Here is a 26,379-nt window from a genome sequence, read left to right as displayed (position 1 = left end):
TGAAATATATTGCTACAGTATAGTACCGTACAGCCGCGATTTTAAGAGCTCTAGGGGCCCGCAGCTCGGAAAAGTTCGAATCTTGTTCATAAATTTGTGGGAAATAGAAAAAAGAGCTGCTCGGTTCTTGCTGCAAACCCAGAGCTAGGCAACTCAAACTAACGTCGCCATTTATTTACTGTTATATTGAGAGAACTTATTGTTGCAGGGAAACGATCGGCCAGTTTTTTTTATAGGTAAAATAATGTGTCCTAATGTTAGAGGTGGGCAATTCATTAAAAATCTCATTTTAAAAAAGGGAGCTGCCTGGTTATTTCAGTGTGAAAATATCAGAAATAATGATTATTACCATCTCTAGTTTTTTACAAAAATATATTTTCTTTCCAGTGGTTCCGTTGAAATGAACGACCAATCCTCCATTGGCTCGGCCAAAGACCAATCCCGAGGGGTCTCTATAGAGAACGAGAACAGAACGGGTTCCATATCCAGCGATGAGGGTCTCCAATCTTTACCCGCTGACGTGGCTTCCAAAAGTCCTGTGGCCCAAAAAGAGCAGCCTAAAAACGAGACTGTTCCACAAACGCCCAACACGTTGTCCGTGCAGCCTGTGGGCAGTTTGGGCCAGAGCCTGCCCAACTTGACCCTCGGGTCACCCAATATTGGTGGCGGGCTTACGTTGAACCTCAATCAAAATACTTTGTCGGTAAGATAGTTTAATATATTAATTATATACAATTATTATTGTAAAAATATTATTTTTACAATAATAAGTTTTTAGTAGTTTTATTTCAATGTCTCATTTTTTAACTAAATATGTCGTCTCATCTTTACCCCACATGAGCCTAATTATAGAATGTAAAAATATCCTCCATAAACGTCTAAAAGTGCCTTCTGACAATGAATCACCCTGTATTTTCTCCTATATACCGGGTGCGTCTCAAAAAGTGGCTCACCCCTATAAATTTTAATTCTTTCAGATAAAAAAACAGAGATTTGGTATGGTTTGGTTAATGGTTGACAAATTAGGGATTGATTGACGTATTCGATTGTTTTTGGTCACTTCCTGTTTCACACCGGAAATGACTACAACTTTTGATTTTAAATGGAACCCTCGGTATATTCTACTTTGTTCCATAGAAAATGATACTCTGAATAGAACGACATATCATATGTCAACTTTTAACATTTTCGCATATGGTTTATTTGAAATTGTAACATCGGGTTCATAACGACAATTTGACTCGAAATACCAAGTGCGTAATATCAAATTATCCGTAAAAAAACTTTTTTTTCCAATATGCTAATGAGCCACTCTTATTTCATTTGAAAAAATTGATATATGACTAAAATACGATTTTGGTAGGACAAGACAAAAGCATTAGACGATGAAATCTTTTTTCCAAGGCTCCTTAATTAAAAATTAGTGTTTTTAACACAAGCATGGCACTCTAGATTGAAATTTAAAATACGATTTGTTTTAAGCGAAAAATGTCAAAAAGTTGATATATGATATGTCATTCTATTCAGAGTGTCATTTTCTATCGAATAAAGTAAAAATATATCGAGGATGCTATTTAAAAATCAAAAGTTGTAGTCATTTCTGGTGAAACAGGAAGTGACCAAAAACAATTGAATAAGTCAATCACTACTAATTTATGTCATATTATACTAACATACCAAATCTCATTTTTTATCTGAAAAAATAAAAAGTTATAGAGTGAGCCACTTTGAGACGCACCCGGTATAATTACATAAAATACACTGAACATTTACGTTAATAAAAGATGATATCCACTTTTTCATCGTTCCAATAATCCAATAATGCGGTCTTTAGTTTTCCAAAGGTGTGGCTGGTGATTTTCCGATTCAAACTCGTGGAAAAAGGTTACTTGCATTTACTCCGGGCCCTTTTGAAATTCTACTTAGCTAACGAGATTCCTGGTCTTTGACGCCCCTTTTACGGTTCTTTAGAAACGCTAAACGTGTAAGCCCGGGTTCGACTTTGAATTGTAAATCGAGCCCTTTTTATACTCTGTATAGGTTTAATCTCTTCATATTGGCTGTGATAAGATAAATATTACTTAATAACTTGCATCTCAAATAATATACTATTTTAGAATTATTTTATTTTTTTCTCTACAAGCAAAAATACATAAGTCCAATTATTTCATTTTTCACTAATTTATATTTGACTAGATGGAAAAATCTACTAAGCCTTCTAAGAACTATTAATTTTATTTTTAAATTCAGTATATTTGATATCAATTAAACTTTTAGTTGCATAATCGAAAGCGCAATTTTTAATTCATTGTTGCCAACCATGGACATTATTCGCCATCAGGCTGACTGTTCAGGTGGTAGCTCTTCTGTAAAAAAAATGTCAAGTTGGCCGCATTTATTTATTTATATCCTGGCATAGATAAATGAAACAAGTTTAGATTGGAAAAGTGCCCATAAGGACAATGTAAACACTATTTGGCGCTATTCTTGCAACGGTCGCGACCCAAAGCTTTTGATAATTTCGGATCGGTTCGGCTTTTTCGGAATTATGTTCCCAAATATTATTTATTCAAATTTATTATTATTTTCTTTTAATTTTATAAATGCAGTAGCTCTCTAGTTGACAATAGACACAAAACAGTCATCTGTAGCTAGATACTAGTTGGTCACGTAGGCACGAATATATCTGCACATTTTCTAATTGTTGTAACTCCCTTTTATTGTTATTTGGTAACACGGAATACTACTAACTAGTATAGTTTTATTTCAAGACCATAACATATTACATTCCGTGGCCAGTGGCCATAGAACTACTACGTATTTTTGGCATCAAAGAATTTCATTGGACACAATTTACCTGTATACAAAAGTGCTTTGTTTGTCCGCTAGAAGGCATCAAACTTAAAAAAATTAACACATTTTTTTAGATATTTTAAGAACCGTTACTCTGATTTGTATGAGATTATGCCTATATTTTACTAAGCTCTTCAACATTTAACTTTCACAAAAAAAAACGAGAGAGTAAAAAAGAGTGAAAACCACCCTCACCACCATTTTCCAACTGATGAACCCACGACTGATTCTTTATTTCCTAAAATGGTCCTCCCAGTATTCACCTCCATATTTTATACCTCCTGTATACGCCACATCCCATAGTTTTTGAGAAAAAAATGGAGAATTTTCATCATTTCATAATATTTTTTGGCATTTTTTAGGTACCCAGCAACAAGAACGGCAGCCACCTCCTCAGTCCAACCCAAAGGGGCATCTCCTACCCTCCCCCAAGCCCTACCAGAGGGAACTTGCGAAGGAGCTTGGCCATATCGCAAAGTAAGAACCCTCCGCTGATCAAGACGCGGCAAGTTAACTCGGCGTCCAGCGTCAGTTCCAGTCAGATACCGACCAGTTTCGATTTTGACGTTCCGGTCATTGCAGGTCAGCATTGCCTTATTTACTGATTCAATAATTCCAAAAATACTGCTCTTAAAGTTTATATAGCAAATATCGGAAAACAATAATACAGTTGTATAGAGAAAGTAATTAAAACCAGCAGATAATAAATGCCAGTTGCTTTATAATATCGCTGAAAACACTATACAGGGTTAGTCTTAAATAAGTGCAAATATTTTCAGGGTCGGTAGATCTCGATAAAAGAAATATATTTTTTCTTTGCCATTTTTCAGATAAGTCCAAAATAACCGAGTTATCTAAGTTTGAAAATAAAAAAATTATTGTTTTTAAAAAAATTTTGAGAGCCACCGGATTTTTTCTGTAATTGCATCCCTTTTAGTGCCGTAACCTAACCTAACCTCACTACAACCATAGAGTAAAGCCGTAACTATGGTAATATCAGAGACTAAGGGTGCATCCACACTACCCTAGAAACGGTGTATCGGCGTAACGACCTTGAATAGATTTCCTGTAATTCTATTGGCTGAAAAATCCATCTGTCAGAAATTTTATCTGTCAAATTCATCTGTCAACAATTTCAAAAAATTTCTAAATCAAAAAACAAACAATTATGATTTTTTAAAATTTGATGTTTTAAAAAATTTTAAGGTAGAAAATCGGCATCCTCGCAAAAAATACATTAAAAAATCTTTCTACTATCTTTAAATAGGGAACAAGAAAATTGTAAATTGAGTGAGACACTTAAAATGATGTCCCTGTACAGGTATATAAATTACAAGTAAAAGAATCCAGTGACATTTGTTAAAAGACAAAAGTATAGAGCGCATTACGGGTGGTAATTCTTAAACTACGAAGTCGATAGCCTAAAAATGTTTTCAGCAAACTAGCAATCCTATTAAATAAATTCCAGCTGTTCTAGTTTCGATGTAAAGTCAGTGTTCGATTCGATTTAACGACATCGTTAAAACCGACATCGATTTGTAAGAAAAATCTCCCCAAAATTAGTTTTAGGGCCTTTTTACGATTTCAGCGCTTGTATCAGCCGTGTAAAAACTTCCGTTAAGCTTAGCCCTTAACGAGAGTTTTTTTTTTCGAAAAGAAACCTTCCAACAGTAAAAGTTCGACACGTAACTCGTTCGACACGTAACACGTTCTGGTTAATTATTCTAAATGTTAAAAGACATTCCATTTTTTAATAGCTTATATTTCATAATAATAGAGGAAAGTAACCAAATATATTAGGGAATAGTAACCCTAATATGGAATACTGCCATTTCTTGGAAACGAATACACCTAACCGCAAAAGACAGTGATTTTTAATAATTGCTTTCCGTCATTATACTCACATGCAGGTTTTGCCCTGTCATTCAAACGGGCTTTGTGGTCACGGTGAGAGTGTTTTCTTTCAGCACTTTTTTGTATATAGATGGGAAAGGCCTTTAGGGCCAGAGTGTGGAGATCTCCCTCATGCGAAAGGGTCTACCCACTAAAAACCCATCTGTGCTCTAAGCTCGCCAATCTCAGTACCGCCGAAGGCATTTCATCAATATTAGAGACCCCGATCTTGTCTTTTTCGTCCTTCGCCTTTTTCTTCATAATGTTCCGTAACATGCCGCAAATCAAACCAAACCAAACCAAATCGCTTCGATATTTTCATTCGATGATGTTAGAAGGTTTCCGACGTTTACTCTAGTAATCTTAGTACCACATTCTGTTTCTGCGTTTTCCCGTATATCTTCGTGCGCGTGACACTCAAATAGTGTCTGGTTAGCCGAGTCTGACGCCTCGCATGCTGGTAGGCGAGTCAGCCTTGCGGATCCTGTGCAGATACTCGATGGCCAAATACTCCATGGCCAGTCATGGCTTGCGTGATGTAGTAGTCCGTGTTTGCTTGGTCGCATTTTATCCAATCTTTAATATTAGGTATGAACGTCTTTGTCCATCCGCTATATGCTCCACATCGTGTCTGCCATTGCCCTAGTACAATGTTTCTGGCCTCTTTCCGGAAGGAAGTTCCATTTTTATATATTTGGTTTCTTTCCTGGATCAGTAGACTGATCGGAGGTATCTTAGCAAGACACAGTACCGCTACTGTTGGACATGTGCAGTATGCCGATGCAACCCTGAATGCTAGCTTCTTATTTATCCTTTCTAGCATGTTTTCCTATTGCTTGAAGCGCATGGATCTGTCCCAGATCGGCGATGCGTAGAGAATGGTCGAATGAACTACCGAAGCCGTCTTCTTTTTTCCGCGCGAGGTCCTCCGATATTGGCAGTTATTCTCGTCAGATGCTGGATGATATGCCAGTCGTTTATGCCAGGTCTCTTGATTCCTCGTGCATGTGTACCATGCTGTAATTTTTGTGGTCCATGTGTTGTCTGTCCTTCTTGCCAGGTGTCTCAATCCCCATATCGCTCTATGTATCTCAAATCCCCATATCGCTCTATCAAACTTATATTTATTAATATATAAATGTGAATCATATATTATAGAATTGTGAGATTAGATTTAAGTCGCCAAAAAATGCTTAACTTTTCAGAAGGTATATCTGCCCCCGTCGCCAGAAGCAAAAAGAAATAAAAATATATACTTAATTTAAAATACGCCTTAAGCAACCTTTTTACAGAATAAAACATATATTACATACATATTTACCTAAAATTTACTTCTGTAATTTACTTACTATGTATTATCTCTAATTTAATCTCGGTTAAATTACAAAAGAATTAACTTTTAAGGGCAGTATTACTAAACTCTCTATTATCTATTATAACTTAAATTGTACATCCGTTCTATTCTGTCCTTTTATTTTTCACGTCACTATCGCTAGAAGAAGAACCAACGTAATTTCACCTTTCTTGTGAGTCATGACGTAATTTATGTGCGTCTTCTAGAATTTTAATATTTATTTATATTTTTTACGCTTCATTTTTTATTGCTTAGTTTTTTTTTTCTTTTTTTTTAAATACACCATTTGCACTTGTGCATTTTCATAAATATTAAATTATAAATTGAACATCCTATATCTTAGCCATCCTGTGTATAATTTCTTTTAATAGGTTTATAGAAATAAGTAGTATATTAAAGATTATTTTCCAAGTAAATACATAAGTGCAAAATGAACACTAATTTTACACAAAAACTTTTTTCTAAAAACGATCAGTTAATATTGTTTATATTTATTGTGTGCTTATTGTAAATCATCACAACGTTAAATTATACGAAATTCTATACAAAGTCCAGACAATGGGAAAACACAAGCTATCTATTTATTAGTACTTAGTACTTAAAGAATTTGCTTTCATAGAAAATGATAGCACCTCGTACACATTTATTTTATTTGCTTGTTTACTTTCTCACTTTCTCACCAATTTAGTGTGAATGCTGAATAGTTTTGTTAGTTAAATTATCACTATAGGCTCCTTACACACGGACATAGTTGTCTTAAGTAGGCTTTCCATACGTCATCCGAATTTACCCGAACAATAATTAGTTTATAAAATAATAAAAATGTCATTTCTAACCACAATTTCTCTTGACGGATTATAATCAAAAGCTAAAATTGCATTTCTCGCAAATTTTGAACTATAATGTTAATTTTTTAGGGTTCCGTACCCAAAGGGTAAAAACGGGAACTCTATTACTAAGACTTCGCTGTCCGTCCGTCTGTCACGTCTATCTTATGAACCGTTATAGTTAGACAGTTGAAATTTTTACAGATAATGTATCTTTGTTGCCGCTATAAGAACAAATACTAAAAACAGAATTAAATAAATGTTTATAAATAAAAAAGTACTTTCACTAAACATTATCTTTTAAGTAAGAATTTAACATAGAATCTTTCAAGTCCTCGGTGGCCGCGTGGTTTAAAACGTTAGGACTTTACGCTGCTATGACGCTGGAGCCGTAGTAAGGCAGGTTCGAATCCCAGTCAAGGCGACTTTTTTTTAATCGTATTTTTTTATTTTTACATATTTTTACATATTTATTATTGATTAATACAATTTTTAGTAATGTGTTTCTTCATGTTTTTTTTTTAAATTACTTATACGCGCATTCAAAATTTCAGCTAAATCGGAAAAAAGTTTATAATAATATAGTGTCTAATGTTGTATAGATAATGAATGGTACGGAACCCTTCGTGCGCGAGTCCGACTCGCACTTGACCAATTTTTTTTTACTTATTGAAAATGATTTTCACTCATTTTGATGCTCTGAATGCTTACAATGAAATTAGCGTAACAAACTTGTATGTTAATCGAAACCACTAATTTATTCCGCTAATTTCACACTTTAGAATGAAGCTTTGAAGTAAAATGACAACCGTCTTTGTCATATATTCTTCCGCTGGACAGGCTATACACGTATTAAGCCAACTAGTTTCGTGTGTAACAACCTATAAACTTTCTTTCGTTACTTGTAATTCGATTTATTACTAAATTAAAAATAGAGAATTATTTTCAAATAAGCAATAGATCTGATAGTAAACATTACCAACAGGTATATCTCAACCGGATGAAAATTGTGATTCCTTCAACAGAGGTCAACATCGCCAGGCAATGAAAAGAACACATCGGTATCATACCGCTGGACTTGTGGACGATATAAAGGTAACAATAGTAATATCGATAAAAATATAACACTACACTTAAGACGAAAGAAACGGTAGAATAGCCATTTTAAATCATCTTCGGTTTTCTATAACTTCTCTCGACAAATTAGAATATTTTTTTAATATTTTGTGACTGTTTTTTGGATATTTTGTTTTATTCCTGGTTTATCTTGTACAACATCAATTGGTTATAAATTTTTCTTCTTGATCCTCAGAAAAACGACAGCAGGGATACGAGCATTCACAAGAGACTGTCTTGGAATTGCAGCACACAGGATCAAAGACAACTCAACGAGGACCAGACCTAGCATACAATAATAAGCCCCTTAGTGTCTTCTATAATGATTCTCTATATTACTATTTGTATATTAGATAAATTGAAGAGTATTCTCATCCGAATACTACATTTGATATTGTTCAGTCAGCCTGCGGAATAAGACCAAATTCGGCAACATTGCTGCAAAGTGATTTTAAAAGATTCTTTTTGCGAAAAAGAAGAAATTTGTCTTAAACGTTTTTTGATAATATATTAAATTGTCGTAACAAAAAAGATTTATCGAAAACATAAAAAAATTGTAACACTAATATATTTTGAAATTTTCAAAATATATCTCTTACGACTAAAATGGATATACTTGGCTAGTTTTAAAACTAACCAGCAATTTTACAAACTAACTAAAGGCGCTGTTATCTTGAAGGAATCCACCCATTCTTGCAAAATAGCGAGCAACCAGCATCTAGTTTATAATCTAACTGGTCAGTATACAAAATATCTATGGTTAAAATTGGGATTTTATGTCAGTTTACAAAAATAGCTGCTAGTTTAGATACTTATCAGGTAGTTTACAAAGTCTATTTTGGATTCTTGTTAATGTAGATCTTTGGAAGGTAGGTTATGGCAATATAACAAATTTCATATTAATAAATACCTTTACTTTTAAACAGATACCTGTTGAATTTGGTAATAATCATCTTATTAAACTCTTTTTTAATATCATTGTCACTTCTTGAATTGGATAATTATTTACTATCCGGTTTTCCTATTTTGCAGTTTCTTAAGAAACTACTTATACAGACTTACCAGTGCTACTAAAGTGGTGACTAATATGATATCGGGGTTGCATGTTGCAAGTTCCTGGAGAATATAATATCAAAATTGACAATAATTCAATTTGAGACATCTGTTAGTCATCATAGTAGTAGCACAAGTAAGTCTATATAAGTAGTTTATTAAAATACAAAATACATATATAAACAAAGACATAACCTTACAATTTCCCTGCAAGTAAAGTTATGAAGAGTCCATTCTGTTAAGCTGGATTTATAAACTCGGAAGTTGACGTTCAGTTGAGGTTCAGTTGCAGTTGGATGTTCGCGGCAGTTGAGGTTCAATATTTTTGCATTTATAAACTGTCAGTTTCGGTTGTAGGTTAGGTTTGGAATTGTGAAAATTTCGAACGTTTTTCTTTCGATTTAAAAATACTTCTGGTATTTGTCAAAGTTCAAACACAGTAATCCACGATTACGCAAAATATAAACATCACGTTAACAGAAATAATGAAACAACAATAAGGGTCATTTTCCAATGCATCGGCGTACTGTGCTTCACGTGATCGACAGGCGCTTATTCATTGGCTGTCGCCGAACGTCGCCAGCGGTCGCCAACTGCCCGCAACTGCCGACATAAACATTGACCATCTTTGAACTCCGCTGAACGTAAAACGAACTGCCAACTTTTCGACCAACTGACTTTATAAATGCGCGCGTTCATTTCATAGCGTTGAACATTTTGAACGGCAACTGAACCTCAACTCCCGAGTTTATAAATCCAGCCTTAGTTTATAAACTAGCTGGCAATCTTGCTACTTTGAATGACCAAAACTAATGGAGATAATATTATATTAGTCAAACTCATAAAGGGTTATTATAAAACTAACTAAAATAATTAGTTAATCTTAAAACAGTATCATAAACTTGACAATAACCAAAACGAATATATAGTTTGCAAACTAACCAGCTAGTTTATAAACAAGCTGCTGGTTACCCGCTATTTTACACAAATATGGCTGATTCCTTCAACGGCACTTTTAGTTAGTTTGCAAAATAGCTGGTTAGTTTTAAAAATATCCAAGTGTCCATTTTAGCCGTAACATATCTAAGAATAAACTAATTTTTTAACCTATTATAAATGTAAAAAAATAATAGATATATTGGTACTATTTTTAGGAGTAATTTTTGTACGAATGAAGTTTAGTTAAAATTAATTTGGATGTTACAACGATTTGGAAAAATATCCAAATATGAAGCGAAATAGGCCTATAGTGGTAATTTTTAGTAAGGACCTGAAAAATCAAATAGCAATAGCTTTGTTTGCCAAACGTACATGTATTGAATTGATGCAATTTTCAAACTGAACAGAAAAAAATGTTGAAAGCTTTTGGGAAAGCGTAATTATCTACGATGTTATATTAAATAATATTTTTAATGAGCTTCCAAAATATACTTTCCAAAATTTAAAAAAAAAATACATTAGATTTTGCATCAAGACAATACCGTATGATCGAAAAAAAACGGCGTCCAGTTGGCTGGGAAATGAACATCAATGACATTTCCCATATAAATTTACATATAAAATGACAGCGATCTTCATTCCATAGCCATCGCTGACGCCGTTTTTTCTCGATCATACGGTACTAATAGATAAAAAAATTTAGTTTAATGATGTAGTGCCATAATACCAATAACAATACAACGCAGTAATGTATCCCTAGATCATATACAGGATGTCCCAACATTCCGTGAATATAGAACTAGTATGTATTTTTGGAATAAAAATAAGCTCATTAGACATAATTTGCCTCTATACAAAAGTGGTTCGTTTGTCCGTTAGAGGGCATCAAACGTTAAGAAAATAAACATATTTTTTAAGATATTTACTATGCTAAGCTAAGTTATACACCCACTCATACATAAATTATAGTAAAAATGTTTTCCAACTCAGGTGGAGGCAGTTTTCACCCTTCCCGCAGTTTTTTTTTTATTTTTGGAAACTCAAACGTTAAAGCGCTTAACAAAATATAAGCCTCCCAAATCTCATTCAAATCCGAACAACGGTTCTTAAAAATATCTTAAAAAATGTATTTATTTTTCTAAAGTTTGATACCCTCTAACGGACAAACGAAGCACTTATGTATAGAGGAAAATAGTGTCTGATTTTGAGTGAAATAGTGTTTGATTCCTAAATTAAGAAATAGTTCTTTGTCCAAGAAATATTGGGACACTTTGTATACTTACATCTCAAACATATCAACGACGTACCATTGTTTTATTTCTTTTTAATGCACGCTCGGTATTACTACTCTATCTATCCTTCAAGTCAGGAACTAACGTCCACGCGCCATATTTGAAAATTAATTTTAAAACTTCATATACAGGGTGGCGCACCTCACTCGCCTCGGTTGATTATACGAAAACGGAAAGATGTAGAAACAAAATATTTTATGGGTATATGTGGGGAGGTAATGTGGGGGCACAATTTAAAATTATTTTGAAATGTACAGGGTGTTTCAGAACTAAGATCCATACCAAAGTTATATTTTTTCTTATGGAACACCCGGTATTTTATTTCTTTTTGGATTCTTGGGCCCAAAAAAAGCTATTTATTATAAGGGTTAAATATGTTTAAAATCTTTGGTTTTTGAGATATTGAAAGATATTTAAATTTGCATGCTACAATAGAATAGATTATTAACACCCTGTACATTACTTTTCAGAATTAGTTCTTGTGCTGACTTTAAAGGTAGAGAAATAAACTTTACAGAAAGATGTTATTCCTTCCTTAAATGTATACAGGGGTATCAAAAATTGCTGGTCTATTTTAAATATTTATTTTACATAAAAACTTCGTTATTTCAAATACAACACTATGTATTTTTTTAAATAAGTCGAAGCAGATTTAAATGCTCTTTCATACTATATTAGGGTTTCCTATACCTATCTGGCTAAGATTTTGAATAAAAAGCGATTTTTCAATAAAATTGTAATCCAGATGGCTAGTGTTGTCATGGCTTCACTTCCAACGACAGGTTTCTGCCATTAGGCAGTGTGGTTTATAAAGGTTTCTGCCATTATTAGTGCGGTTTATAAAAAACCTATTAAGGTTTTTTATAAACCACACTACCAGGCGAATTAGGACAAGAAGTTTTTCAAAGAAACTCTTATCAGGAAGATTCATATTTGGATATCTTTGAGCATAAGCCCTTGAGGTCAAGAAGCAATTTTCCTCACAAAATAATATCGCATATAAGTAAAGTACACACATAGTAACATATCTATTCGTTCCGCCATTGATACTGCTTTATTTTTCTTGATAAAATAATGAATACTTACGTATTAAACTGTTATACGTAAATTTAAGTAAACTGTTATAACAGAAATAATAATGTCCATAAACTAATGTCGACTTTGAAAATAGTTACTAACTGTCACTAGAAAATTGCCATGGCGACACCAGCCATCTTTATAACAATTTTATTTAAAAATCGCTTTTAATTCAAAATCTGAGCTAGATAGGTATAGGAAACCCTAATATAGTCTGAAAGAGCATTTGAAACTGCTTCGATTTATTTAAAAAAATACAGGGTGTTATATTTAAAATAACAAAGTTTTTATATAAAATATATCCTTAAAATAGATCAGCAACTTTTGATAGCCCTGTATAAATTTAAGGAACCAATACCATTTTTCAGTAAAGTTGATTTCTCTATCTTTAAATTCAGCATAAGAATTAATTCTGAAAAGTAATGTACAGGGTTTTAATAGTCTATTCTATTGTAGCATTCAAATTTAAATATCTTTAAATATCTCAAAAACTAAAGATTTTAAACATATTTAACCCTTATAATAAATGTCTTTTTCTGGGCCCAAAAATCCAAAAATGAAATAAAATACCGGGTGTTCCATAAGAAAAAATATAACTTTGGTATGGATCTTAGTTCTGAAACATCCTGTATATTTCAAAATAATTTTAAATTGTGCACATTGTCTCCCCACATATACCCTTAAAATATGTTGTTTCTACATCTTTCCGTTTTCGTATAATCAACCGAGGCGAATGAGGTGCGCCACCCTGTATAACTATAAATAAAGAAACATACAAATAACTTCCAGCAAAACACACTTGCATCATCATCATATGGTGCACGGCAGAATACGTTCAATTTATAACACGCTTGTGCGAAGTAAGGTTCTTGGAAAGGACAAACCTACTGAACGCTTCAAAAGTGCAATAAAGAGGGTATGAAAATGGCATGTCGTGATGATGAAGACACTCTTTTTAATGATAATCTTACTTTGATATATCCACGTATACCATGATATATTATGATCTAGGGTCACTGTTATTCTATTATGTTATATACAACATGGTTTTGCTTATATAAATTGTCTTGGGTTTATCGGAAATTAATAACTAATGTGGACCATACAATCAAAACCAAAAAAAAACGATTGTTTGCATTCCTAGGACATTCCTACTTAAACCCAAGCAGTCGTCTGTACCTAAATCAAAACTAAGGACTAACCAGGCCTAATCTTACTTAAAAGTAGTAAAAAAACTATTGATTTTTTTAAAAGACTATTTACTATAAATGTGATTCTAGAATGCTTCTATAAAAGTTGTATAATATTGTCGAAAAAAGGTATGCGCTTTAGGTAAAACCCGATTTAAGATTGATTAAAACTAAAAAGTTAGTTCTTAAGCTTCATTAAGAACCTCAAAATTAGTGGAATAAATTAGTGGTTTTAATTGACATAGAAGTTTTTCCTTTAATTTCAATGTAATCAATGTTAAAATTAGCGGTAGTACTTTTCAATTAGTAGAAAAAGATAACAAATTATTAAACTTCCCCTATGGATACAACTGACTACTGCAAGGTTCTGCTGGGATATTCTATTAACTGAAATTTTTAATATTGTGAATGATAAATATAAAGTATAATTGAATTCACTATTTATTCCACTAATTTCAAGGTTCCGAATGAAGCGTTACTGACATTAAATTAATTAAGTAACATGTAAAGTTACATGTCTAAAAATAAAGGTTGTAAAATATATTAACTTTATACATTTTTTGTTATATTAATTTATAACATTATTTCGTGCTAAGTTAGGTGATAAATTTAATTTATGGAAAAACTGTAAATTTGTAGTACCCCTGTATAAAGTGTTTGCATATTAGGAACAAATTAATCTTAATAACTTAAAGATATACGTTCATACTTCTCCGATTTGTCATAAGAATACTCTAGTAAGTGCTTGTGCTCATATGAAACATATTTTTTGAGTTAACCTTACCCTAAGTTGTTAAAATTTAGAAAACTACACTGACAACATTAACTTGTTTGTGAATAAACACTGATCATTTCCAGACGAAAGAACAGATGATTAAAAACGTTCATAAACAGTCAAATTCAACACGTCAAATATTGTTTCGAAAATTCTTAAAAACCCTAGACTTGAGCATGCGCAAATTAATTTGGTACTAGCATTATCCCTAAGAATATAAAATATCCCATGTTCTTGAAACCTATTAGAACTAAGGCACATGTTAATATCGCGATATTTGAAGTATGAACGCTGGCATTCGTCTACATTGATTCATATTCTTGGGATTAATGTTAGTGTTAGGGTAGTAGGAATCAGCCAATAAAGTGGCCAGTCTAAAAACTATAAGTCAAAATGCCTTTTAAAGTAAAAATAACTACTTAGATGGAATAAAAAGTTATGAGACGTTAAGATTATTCTCTGATATACAAACACTGAAAAATTCCCTTAAATCAATTCATAATAATAAATATCTTGTCTTGTACAAAATAGATGAAGTGTAGAGAACCAGAATGAATGAAGAACTGCTGTAGATAATTTAGTGAACTGTGTTAAACCTTCCCAAACACAGCAGTCTACATATAAGTGTAGTTCTATTCCTGCTGTGTATCCGATCTCTGAACAACTTTATACTGTAAACGTACCTACAAGCTGTCCACGTTATACAGCGTTTGACTAAAATATAACGTGGACATCCTGTACATCAATAACGAAGTGAGTACAATGAATTTTATATTTTGGTAAATAACTGCTAATATTTATTTTTGTTCGCTTAAGAGTTTATTCTATTTATTTTAAATTATTATATATTAACTCTAAAAAACATCACAGCTGTATAAATTTGTTACAATTTAAAATGATGTAATTGATTAAAATATGAAGAAAAGAAAACTTTCATTTTTCTTTACTTTCTGTCTTTGTCTTGTTGTAGTCCCTGGCCCTATCAATATCCTTGGCTGGTATCCAAAATTCGTAGAATTTCAGTATTAAATAGATCAGAGATACGACTAGTAAATATGGCCACACGCCGCTACCTAAATGTCTGAAAAAATATAGGGTGTTTCAGAATAGAGTTTTTAGAGCACCGTCTACATATAACGCTTTGACGGTTTAACTGACGGTATTTTTCGTCTAAAGCCTTGTTGACACGATCAAAGTGTATTTGGATCAAGTCAACCGGATGCTGCCGTATAAATTAGTGATGAGATAACTCGAGCAAAAATTCGCTCGAGTACTCGATTATTTAGATAACCAATATCGCTCAATTATGAACGAGAGATGCAAGTGACGAGTACCAAGCGACGAACGCAAGCGATCCTAGAATGATACAAATTGAAATCCGATTTTAATGTGACATACTCGATAAAAAGCCGAGCGAATTTTCTACATACATTGCAGGTAGCATATTTATACCACGCTGTATATATATTTATCCGTTGCGTATCTGAGGGACAAAATTTTACGACCTACATCGACAATGCTTTTAAATAAACTACTCGTAAATCAAGCGATCAAGCGAATCGCTGGCCGCTTGCTACTTGCCATTCGTCACAGAAAGAATATGTGCCCTGAGCAGGCAACTTACTGCTTGGCGCTTTGCGTTAACGAGTACTTACAACAAGCGACGGGTGAAAACTCGTATTTTTAAATACGAGTGATATTTTGCTGGAGCGATCACTCGGTTATTGCAATTGCTTGAAACTCGAGTACTCGATTATTGAAATTAATCGGTTTTTCCCATCACTAGTATAAATATACCTACAGTTCATACCAAATAAACTTTTAGTCGCGTGATTAAGCTTGACTGGCACAGCGTTGCCCACTTTTATATATTTTCTTTTAATCAAAATATTTTAGGAAACAAAAATAAATTAATTATAAATATATAAACAGTTATTATTTACATCAACAAAACTCACCTTCTTAACAGCATTTAAGGGACATAAAGGGCCATTACGACCGCTTTCCCGTTCAAAATATTGTAATAAAGTTGCAATGAGTTTTTTACGGCTATTAAGATATCTTGTACACTTCACACTAAAGGAGGTTCTAAAAAGGACAATGTTCGACTGCAAGGTCTGCTAGTAAACATTTTTAAGCTTAAAGTATTACAACACTATTTATTTAAACTAAGAACTCATAATAAAAAAACTAAAGTGTCAAAACGAATGACAATGTCAGGAAATAAATAAATAAATGCGGCAACTTGACATTTTTTGCAGCAGAGCTGCCACCTGAATTCCCAGCGAGAGATTTAAATTCCACCTAGTTAGCACGGCGCCGCACAGTGGAACGAGCTTATGGGAGCGGTTGGACATTAGGTTTTTTACTTGATACTTTCAATCTGGAAAACTTAAAATTATTTATATATACTGTAATATTATGCAAAGAGGGACGTCTTAAATTATAACAAAAAATTGTTGCCTTACATAACTTAAACCATATATAGGGCGCCCTAAAAATATAGTGTTTTACCAAAACCAATTTTTTTTAAAGCCCATAACTTTGCTTCATTGTTATCAAATTTTTTCGTTTTGAGTTTTTTTGGAGTGGAGGAACTTTGAGTTTTATTAGAAAAAAATATGTTTAATAGATTAATAATTTATTATATAGGGTGGTCAACAAAAATGAGCCTTTGAAAATTGTTCATTACTCAAACATTTTTGGTCCGATTTTATTATTTGTGGTAATTTTGGAAAGCCAATGCTTTGAAATATACAAATTTAATGTCAAAATTGATATTTCATAAAAATTGAAGATGACGAACAATTTTAAAAATTAGGTACTTTTAAGTTTGTATTTTAATAAACGCAGTTTTAGATAAAGTTAATGTTTTCTGGACAAAATAATGTTAAAAAATAATGGTTTAGCATGTTTTTCTTTTCGTTTTTGAATATTTCAGCCAAGTGATAACCATATTAAATTACTGCATATTTGAAAATTATTTGAACGACTAGCATTATTTGTTAATGTCAGGGTAAATGTCAAATAAGGCGTGCGGGAAAGTATCAGTTTACGCATTTGTTAGGAAAATAACTATAGTAAAGTGATAGAACACTAATTTCTCATTAACAAGTCCTATTTGAGAATTATTTTTTTAATAGTTCTGCTTATAATAATAAAAACCGTAGATGTATCCTAATGGAGAGGGGGTGCAATGATTTGGATATAATCTACTAATATACGATTTAGGATAGTACCTAAGAATAATATCGGAATAACAATATATTTTTAAAGCCAGACTTGTTCAACCTATGTAAATTACTTAAAAGCCCCTTGGAAATAGTATCCATCGTATAGTTCAAAATTTGTTTTTTTCAAAAAACGGCAAATTGGGGCAACTTTTTTATATATGTTTATAATAAGGGTATAATGGTCTACTATATGCCGCTATTCTTTTTATGGTACCTTGCGGCACTTACTTCATATTTCTTGATGATTAGATCTATAATAAAAATTCAAAACTTTTTAATTCAAAAATATATAGTGGGTGATTGATGAGATGTATGTACAAAATTTGCCAAAAATCCATTCACAAAGAACGAGTTAAATTAAAAAAATAATATTTTTTAAAAAACCTACCGCAGCTTGGGCAATAAAAACATCAAATTGTAATGTAATATTTTCAACATGAATTAGCATTTTTGAAAACGGTTAATTTTAAACCTTTGTAAAAACGACAAAATACATTTTTGTTTTCTAAAAATCAGTTTTTAAGAGAGGGCTGACATTTGTTTTTTAAACTACCATATTCAGTTTTCCATTTTCCCAAAAAAAATTTTAGCCCCATGTCCAACATTTAACATGGACTCGTTCCATTGTGCGCCGGCGCGGGGGCCGAATATATCCATGGTTGACAACAATTTATTTAAAAATCGCGCCCTCGCTGACGTAACTAAAAGTTTATTTGATATTACTCGTACATAGATGTTGCTCGCGTTTCACTTAAAGCTGACGGAATTGACGGACCAAACCATGTGCAGGCCCGACAAACTGAAGAAAAAAGGTCAGAACACGCTTCATGTCGGTTGCGACAACTTGGCAAATGTGTGCTATTTTGTACTAGAAAAAATGATAGACCATTGAGGGGTTCAGGCGCCAAATTGCTAGACTTTGAAAAAGGCTAGGACTGGAAAATTAACCTAGAGATCAGAAGAGGATCATAACAGATCTGAAAAGGTCGCAGACCTCGAAGAATCTAAGGAATCTAATCTAGATCAGTTTTTGAAAAGGCCACGGAGGAATCACTGGTTTTATCAATTATAGCATTGTGTTTAGTATAGTTGAAAAAAAAGTTCTTTTTTACTGCAAAATTATATTTATGGTTTATTTTTTTTTATTTGTAAACACGCAAAGCTAATTGTATAACTTCGCCAGTGTGGGGGAATGGATGAACTGAGTAGCTCAGGAGCCCCTCCTGCCGGTTCCAAGCCCGGATATAGGGGGAGGGTTGAGCGAGGGACCAACAACCTTTCCTCGTAAAAAATATCTTGGTATGAAAACTGGAAAACAAGACAGATCACAAATATAGACGACCCAAGCAACCAAAATAGAATATGAATATAGGGACATGGAACATACGAAGCTGATATAGGCGTGAAGCAGTCCTTCAAGCTATAGAACAGCTAGAAAAGATAAAAGTGGACATTACAGCCATACAAGATGTAAGGATGCCCGAAACGTAAGAATTAAAAAAAAAGTATTTTAAGTTGGCGTCTCATTTTTGCTGCTAAGGCTAATCTAGAAACTTTGCGCAGAATCCAAACCGCGGTCCTGGTTATACAGGGTGTTTCAAAAACCATATGCAATCTCTCGTGGGGAGATTCCTCACGTAAAAATAAGACTTATTTTTCATATCAACATCGGTCCGATTCTGCTTTGTTTCGTAGCTACAGGGTGTTAAAACCTTAATAATCTTTAGATTTATTATAATTTTCTTCCAAGTACTTTTAGTGATTCGAATGAAATTTTGAGGGTAAAAATTACTATAAGTGCTACATATTTTAATGCTAAAAAAGTGTCAAATTAATAAAATTGCGTTTATCTCATTAAGGAGGCGAAATCGACAAAATATCAAAAGACAATTTTTAATCAGCATTAAACTGCTGACACTATTTTGCTAACAAGAGAAAAAAAGTCAGTGGCGTTCATGCTTTTTTTAGAAAAATATTCCAGTGTTAACCCATATGTACGTCCCTGGTGAATATGTCGACACTTTTTTAGCTTTAAAATATGTCGCATTTAGAGTAACTTTTACCCTCAAAATTTCATTTGAAACACTAAAAATAGCTGGAAGACAATTATAATAAATCGAAAAAATATTAAGCTTTAACACCCTGTAACTACGAAACAAAGCAGAATCAGACGTATGTTGATATGAAAAATAAATCCTATTTTTACGTGAGGAATCTCTTCACGAGAGATGGCACATGTTTTTTGAAACACCCTGTATAATTGTCAATGGCCTACGGCCTTGTAGAGTGTCTAAATCAACTCTTACTCACGGTGCGAATGAGCAGTGTGTGTCAGTAGATAACGTACACTCTCTAATTTACACTTTTGCCATGGAACAACAGCACAACAGATTTTCCAGACCCGGCCACCCGTCCATCCACTTTAGAAGAACCGTCTAACATCGCTTAACTTCGGTGACATATCGGGAACCGGTGGGTGTTCCAACGTAGCTAAGACGTTGCCCTACCAAATTAAACTTTCTATAAGGTAACTTACTTAAACAGTATTTGGGATAATGTCTTTGGTTCTTCTTGAGATACGCTATGGTATACAACTTCAGTTCTGCTAGATACATTCAGCCAGTTATAATAATGTTCCACCCGCTTGTTACATTCATAGGGACACACAAATTCACCTGCGTTGACTTCTCTTATGGCTTTTTCCAATCCTATATAAAAAAAAATTTAACATGGAAAACTCGGGAAAAACTGTTAAATATACCTTCCATTAATGCAGGTACAGTTGGATCTGTTAAAATAATCAAATCTTCAGGTAACACTTCTGGTATCCCACCAACTTTTGTAGATACCACCTTCAAACTGAATGAAATTGAAAAAATATTAAGGCCAGTACCCACCTATTAGTCTCGCTTGAAGTTCGAGACACACATGTCCGGACCGTGTTGACAGGAGTCAGGACCGAGAGTTGAACACCGACACACGAGAGAAGCACGTGCTCCGGCCTTTAGGAACCACTCTTTATTATATATTTTTTTTACGGACATGTGTGGCTGGGCCTTTAGTACTTACCCGCATGACACTGCTTCTACTATGGCCATACAGTAGGCCTCAGTAAGGGAAGTATTTAAAAATATATCTCCTTTAATTAAAACATTTCTAACTTGAGAATGATCTAATGCGCCTAATAACACGACTCTATCCTGTAAGCCATTTCTCTCTCTAATTTCTTCAAGAAGCCTAAAATAAAGCATCGACTACACATAACGTTTTACCTGTCAGTTTTGCCGTGTCAGGTAAAACAGAAGATCGCCTAGAAAACTGACGTCAAGATGGTGGTCCGCCTTAACCCTATCGGCACACACCCTGTGATATTTGCATAAACTAGTAAGATTTGGTAATAGCTTCTAAGTCCCACTAGTCAACTCGCATACCCAACAATGTTGCCGTTTGATGTCGCATTATTTTATGGTTTTAAGAACGGCGGAAAGTAACGACTAGCTATAGCCAATTTTGCAAGAGCAGCTGTGGATCCATTGGTGAGGCCGTCGCTTCGGGATCGAAGATTCCTAGGTTCGTATCCCACAAATATACAGTCCCACAATTTTTACAACCGTTTTTATTTTTCGGGTTCCGTGCCCAAAGGGTAAAAACGGGAACCCTATTACTAAGACTTCGCTGTCCGTCCGTCTGTCACAAAGCTCTATCTTATGAACCGTTAAAACTAGACAGTTGAAATTTTTACAGATAATGTATCTATGTTGCCGCTATAAGAACCAATACATTGCGCAGTGAGAAATTCACTTGCGTTTACGGATACGTGATACGTATCTTTACGTGCCTTTACGTACATACAAAACGCAAACGTATCGAGCCGAAGGAGTTTCGATTTTTACCCGAATGATGCCGAACGTACAAATTCACAAACAACTCGTTTCCACAACTGGCTAGTAATTAAGTTATTTCATAAATTTTGGGGCCAGTGTAACAGAACTGGGTCTACTTTATTACAATAAATTAGTATGAAAATATTAAGCATCATAATAAACTCATTTTGGAATCTATTTAATTAAATGCTAGTTCTTAGCCAAAATCCATATGAGGATTCTAAAAGATGGAATCTAATAAATAATCATAAAACTGTGTCTGTTTTCCAATATTTTTTATTACTAAGAGCATTTTAAGTTGTAAGGACTACTTTCTGTAATAAAATAATTTCTATTTACAATTTTCTTCATTTTTCGATATTACTTTTATAAATTTAATGTGGAATCAATGGAATAATAGATATCCATTTTCAGTTTTAAAATTAAATAAATTGTTTCACAAAATAATTTAGTATTACAAATGTACCATTTGCGTTACGTACGTTCAAAATACTTGCTTTAACTCTTGTTTACACGACAACGCAACGGTAGACGTAACGTAAGTTTCTGCGTTATGTATCGAGAGATACGTATACGTATTGTGCATTGCTTTAACTGTCTATTGACTAGTGGGACGTAAAAGCTAGTAGATATGGCTTGATTAATGGGCGCCCCCCTTATATCTAAGTTGCTTAAAATATACCTACCATCTTTTTGGTCCATCACCAGCTATGAGAAAATGAACATCTTTATATTTTAAGCAAATATCTGCTATTAATTGTGCTGTCAAGTCCACACCTTTTCTGTATACCAATCTAGATACAATAACTATAGTAACTAAAAACCGCCATATTTCAATTACAAGAGTTATACAGGGTGGCTCATACAACGCGGAGGCTCCAACAAGAACAGTAGTTTGTATTGAAATAAAATTTTGGGAGCATATGTAGGTTAATTAAAAGCATTTTATACAAATATACAGAGTTCTAAAGGCTGTCTTGAAAAAAGTTACCAAAGTTGTTTTTTGTAATGGAACACCCAATATATTAATTGATTTTCGGATTCTAGGAAAAAAATTAAGGTGAGTTTCATTAAAGAAGTACATGATTAAAATGTAACGTTCTTGAGATATTTAACATTTTCTGAAAATGCAGAATAAATTATAAATTTCAATAAAAAATAACTAAATTATAATTTACCCTGTACAGCCTGATATTTAGTTAAAATAACCATTGCATATTAACTAAATTAGAATTTGACTAGAAAAGTTAAACAGAGTCAGACAAAATTAATATTGAACACTGGTCACTTTTAAAAGCAAATTACTGTTTTATTTGAAATGGAACACCCAGTATATTATTCCGGTATTCAATGGAGAATTAATAACTCTTCAAAATACTATTAAGGTAATCGACCTTCCTAGATATTTTGATTTTCATGATTTAATGTCAGTAACTTTATTATTTGATAAAAACGCCTCTCTACGCGTCGCGCGAGATAGTGCCACCCTGTATAATTTAATTTAAACACGTATTATTATTACACCACTAACTTTGAGAAGGTATTCTTTGGTTTGGATCTGGCAAAAAGGAATACGTATCTACAGCATTAGGAATGACAGACACTCTATCAGAATTTACTTTAGCTCTCAGCACGGTATTCTCTTTCCCTGTATGTGAAACACAAATACAATGATTACAAGCTGCCAGAGAAATTTGTAATAATTTATTTGTAACTAAAGCGCTGGCATCAGCAAATCCAAATAAACTATGATCTGTAAATACTGTCTGAAATAGCACTTATTAATACTACAGACAAAAATTTTAAATAATTATCACAAACCTTGAGGCCTAAGATATTTCCTATTAACATGGCTTCATGAGATAAAGCTGAAAAAGCGGAATGTCCATGAATTATTTGTACTTCTTCCCTTAAAAATATGTGCCTTAATAGAGATACATTGCTGATCATTGTGGGCAGAATACACTGGTTATAAAAGACTTTTATCGGCAAATAGTACACTTTTAGACCCATTGTCATATACCGAATGCCTACGCGATTACCATAAGAATGCGTTATTACAATGACTTTATGTCCCTTTTTTAATAAACACTGAGATAAATTATATATGTGTTCCTCAACCCCGCCCATATTAGGGTAGAAAAAGTCAGAAACCATACTAAAACAGTAAATATTAAGGAAAATATTGAAGAAAATAAATCAGAAACGTTACCAAATCCTAATTCGTTTCATTCTGAATAACTCCTCAGTCAGTTTTATCACAAAATAACAAATTCAATTATCATCTTTTCTGATAATTTTGCATTTAATTATTATTTAAAATTTAAAAAATAAGATAACCTATAAATAGTTGACAAACAGCTGATTTTTTAATTAGTTAGCCATAGATTAATTATTCAGTACTATCTTGATTTTTCATTTTTGTTCTGTAGCTCAAATCATATATAAAATTATTGCTATACTTGTATTAAGCTGTGCTTACGGTTCTTTTAAGGCCTGAAATACGAAAAAGAAGAAGAATGCATGTGGCGCCATTGTGGCAAAAGTGAGAAATTTTTGAACTAAATCGTTTCCAAGGTTGCCAAGATATTAGCGAAATCCTGAAAAAGTTGGTATTATATTTTTATTAGATTTATCATGATTTTATATTTATGATTTTGAACGGTTCAATTCATTTTAGAGTTAAAATATATATTGATTTAGATTTGTTTGAGGGTTTCGCTCAAATACGTTTAAAATTAAAATTTTATTTAAACGCGCGTATTTGGTTTCCCTATCTTGACTTTGTCTTGACTTAGAATAACAATAAAATATCTTGACAACCTTGAAAACGCTTTAGTTCAAAAATTTCTCACTTTTTCCACAATAGCGCCATAAGCATTCTTCTTCTTTTTTGTATTTCAGACCTTAAAAAAACCGTAACCACAGCATAAAAGTAATGTTCTTCTTCCCTTCCATACATATGGCTGGAAACATGATCAAACACAGATTTGACGTAGTTTTTCTCTACTCTTTGGCTTGAACTCATGTACCTAGGTCATTCGGCCGTATTCTAAAAAAATCAATAAAAAATAAACAAAAGTTGTCAGCTATTTTCCCTTAATATTCACTGAACATTCATGAAACACTTAAATTTATGAATAACTAAAAACAAGTTTAGATAAAATCTAATTTACATTTTTAAATGTATCTACAACTCTTGAAAAATTGCAGGTGCACATAGGTGGTATATATGATCAAGTGCAGTAAATAGACGCCTCAAAATCAGACACTTTAAATACATTGCCAAAATAAATTTTATATATGATTATTTAATAGCCCCCCTAAAATAAGAAGATTCTGAAAAAGGCGGGAAAATAAATTAACCAAACAATTCCGAAAAAATAATTCTTTGAAAATATGAGATTTAAACTTTGTGTTTAAAATGGATGAAATTGATATAGAATCAGCTCTAAACGAAATTGAAAATGAAAGTGATGATGAGGATGAGGTTGCATAATAATTGTACCTATTTGCAGTATTGGAAGATGTTAAACATTATTTTTTAGGTACAAATATCACTTCCAGAAATAATTCAGCTGATGGAAGAAACTTGGCTAAACGAGAAGTTCTCGCCCGAAATTTTACCAAATAAAATGGAAATAGTCGAGTTACTTTTAGACCAAATCACTACTTTAGAAACTAATTTAAAGAAACTGAACAATTCAGATTTTAAGAAAGGTTTATACCAAATGGAAGTAGATAGGTTTAGTTTTTTGTTTGTTCAGAGACAAAATTAAATTCTAAAACTATTGTTCTTCTAGATTAAGATTCCTTATATCCAGTTATTTAAGGAAACGCTTAGAAAAAATAGAAATATTCTGTACAGCAATATTAGAACAAGAAAAGCTCAGAAGTCAGCAAGGAAAAGACAACTATTTGAGCCAAAATGAACTGCAATTTGCTCAAGAATATGATCAAAGTAACATTATTATTTTTATATTGTAATACATAAAATAATTTCCATTTTATTAGGCATAAAAGATAATTTTGAATCGGTAATGAGATTCTGTCCTGGCATTATCGAAACACAAATTATCAGCCCAAATATACACAGTATGGTGTTCCTAAAATCGAAAGAAAATATTGATGGCATAGTTATCGATGATGGAAATGATGACAATGATTTGATTGATTTAACAACAGGGGCACAAGTATTGATCGGCTACAAAAGTATTAGTAATTTAGTTAAAAATGGAGATGTTCATCTTATATGATTCAAATTATAATTGATATCAAAAAATAAGGATATAAGACCAGAAAAATAGGAAGATTACACAAAAATAACAAAAGGAAACATTAAAATATGTAGTGGACATATTTTTTATCAAATAATTAGATACTACCAGAATGGCCAATTTTGTATAAATATATTTTTGAAATTAAACTGAAAATTATAAATATATTGTATATTTGGTTTTATCACTGAATAAATTATTAACAAGCCTATAAATTAATAAAAAAAATAACTTATTAGTACATTCTACCTAAGTACTTTATATTGTACTAAAATATTAAAATGGATCTTTTAAGTATAAATAACATTAATTATAAGTAAGTCTGTTGAAAGTACTTAAATTAATAAATTATTATAATTAGTGTATTTTAATATTTACTCAAATGTAAATTGTCAAAAAAAGTTGTTCATAAATAAAGATAAGTACTTAAGTGTTTAAATATTGATCAACAAAAATATAATTACTAAAGCAATTTGAACACAGAAGTGATGGAAACTATTTTTAAACCATAATTTCTTTACAATATAATATACAGGGTTACCCAACGTTCTGAAAGAGCTATTTTCACAAATATTTAAGATTAATATTCCAGATTTTCACCTAGACAAAATTAAAA

At 32.5% G+C, this 26,379-nt stretch overlaps 3 protein-coding genes across 4 annotated transcripts in view; 2 read left to right on the top strand and 1 right to left on the bottom strand.

Moving 5' to 3' along the window:
• LOC115883354 (pleckstrin homology domain-containing family G member 5) overlaps positions 1 to 9,442 on the top strand; it is a 432,893-nt gene extending 423,451 nt beyond the window's left edge. For both annotated transcript variants that reach the window (XM_030901711.1, XM_030901710.1), the window contains 3 exons: positions 3,216 to 3,435; positions 7,913 to 8,022; positions 8,240 to 9,442. In XM_030901711.1, coding sequence (XP_030757571.1) covers positions 3,216 to 3,435; positions 7,913 to 8,022; positions 8,240 to 8,332 — 423 coding nt within the window. In that variant the 3' untranslated portion in view covers positions 8,333 to 9,442. The remainder of the gene's footprint in view (positions 1 to 3,215; positions 3,436 to 7,912; positions 8,023 to 8,239) is intronic.
• Positions 9,443 to 13,302: 3,860 nt separating this feature from the next.
• On the bottom strand, positions 13,303 to 23,871 carry LOC115883321 (N-acetylglucosaminyl-phosphatidylinositol biosynthetic protein). Its single transcript, XM_030901665.1, has 8 exons — positions 23,699 to 23,871; positions 23,308 to 23,644; positions 23,018 to 23,252; positions 22,173 to 22,302; positions 20,672 to 20,839; positions 20,364 to 20,461; positions 20,139 to 20,310; positions 13,303 to 15,450 (listed from the first exon to the last, which is right to left on the bottom strand). The coding sequence occupies exons 1-8, from the start codon at positions 23,716 to 23,718 to the stop codon at positions 15,303 to 15,305; spliced, it is 1,308 nt and encodes a 435-aa protein (XP_030757525.1). The 5' UTR covers positions 23,719 to 23,871; the 3' UTR covers positions 13,303 to 15,302.
• Positions 23,872 to 24,825: 954 nt separating this feature from the next.
• LOC115883353 (DNA replication complex GINS protein SLD5) lies at positions 24,826 to 25,935 on the top strand. The gene is made up of 4 exons (XM_030901709.1): positions 24,826 to 24,976; positions 25,035 to 25,231; positions 25,290 to 25,447; positions 25,501 to 25,935. Exons 1-4 carry the CDS (start codon positions 24,911 to 24,913, stop codon positions 25,740 to 25,742), a joined length of 663 nt encoding a protein of 220 aa, XP_030757569.1. The 5' UTR covers positions 24,826 to 24,910; the 3' UTR covers positions 25,743 to 25,935.
• Positions 25,936 to 26,379: the final 444 nt, after the last annotated feature.

The sequence above is a fragment of the Sitophilus oryzae genome, unplaced genomic scaffold (genome assembly GCF_002938485.1).
Source record: "Sitophilus oryzae breed Bouriz unplaced genomic scaffold, Soryzae_2.0 scaffold_186_pilon_pilon, whole genome shotgun sequence".
NCBI lineage: Eukaryota > Metazoa > Arthropoda > Insecta > Coleoptera > Curculionidae > Sitophilus > Sitophilus oryzae.
The sequence above is the reverse complement of the archived record's forward strand: the minus strand, read 5'-3'. Positions and strand labels throughout refer to the sequence as shown.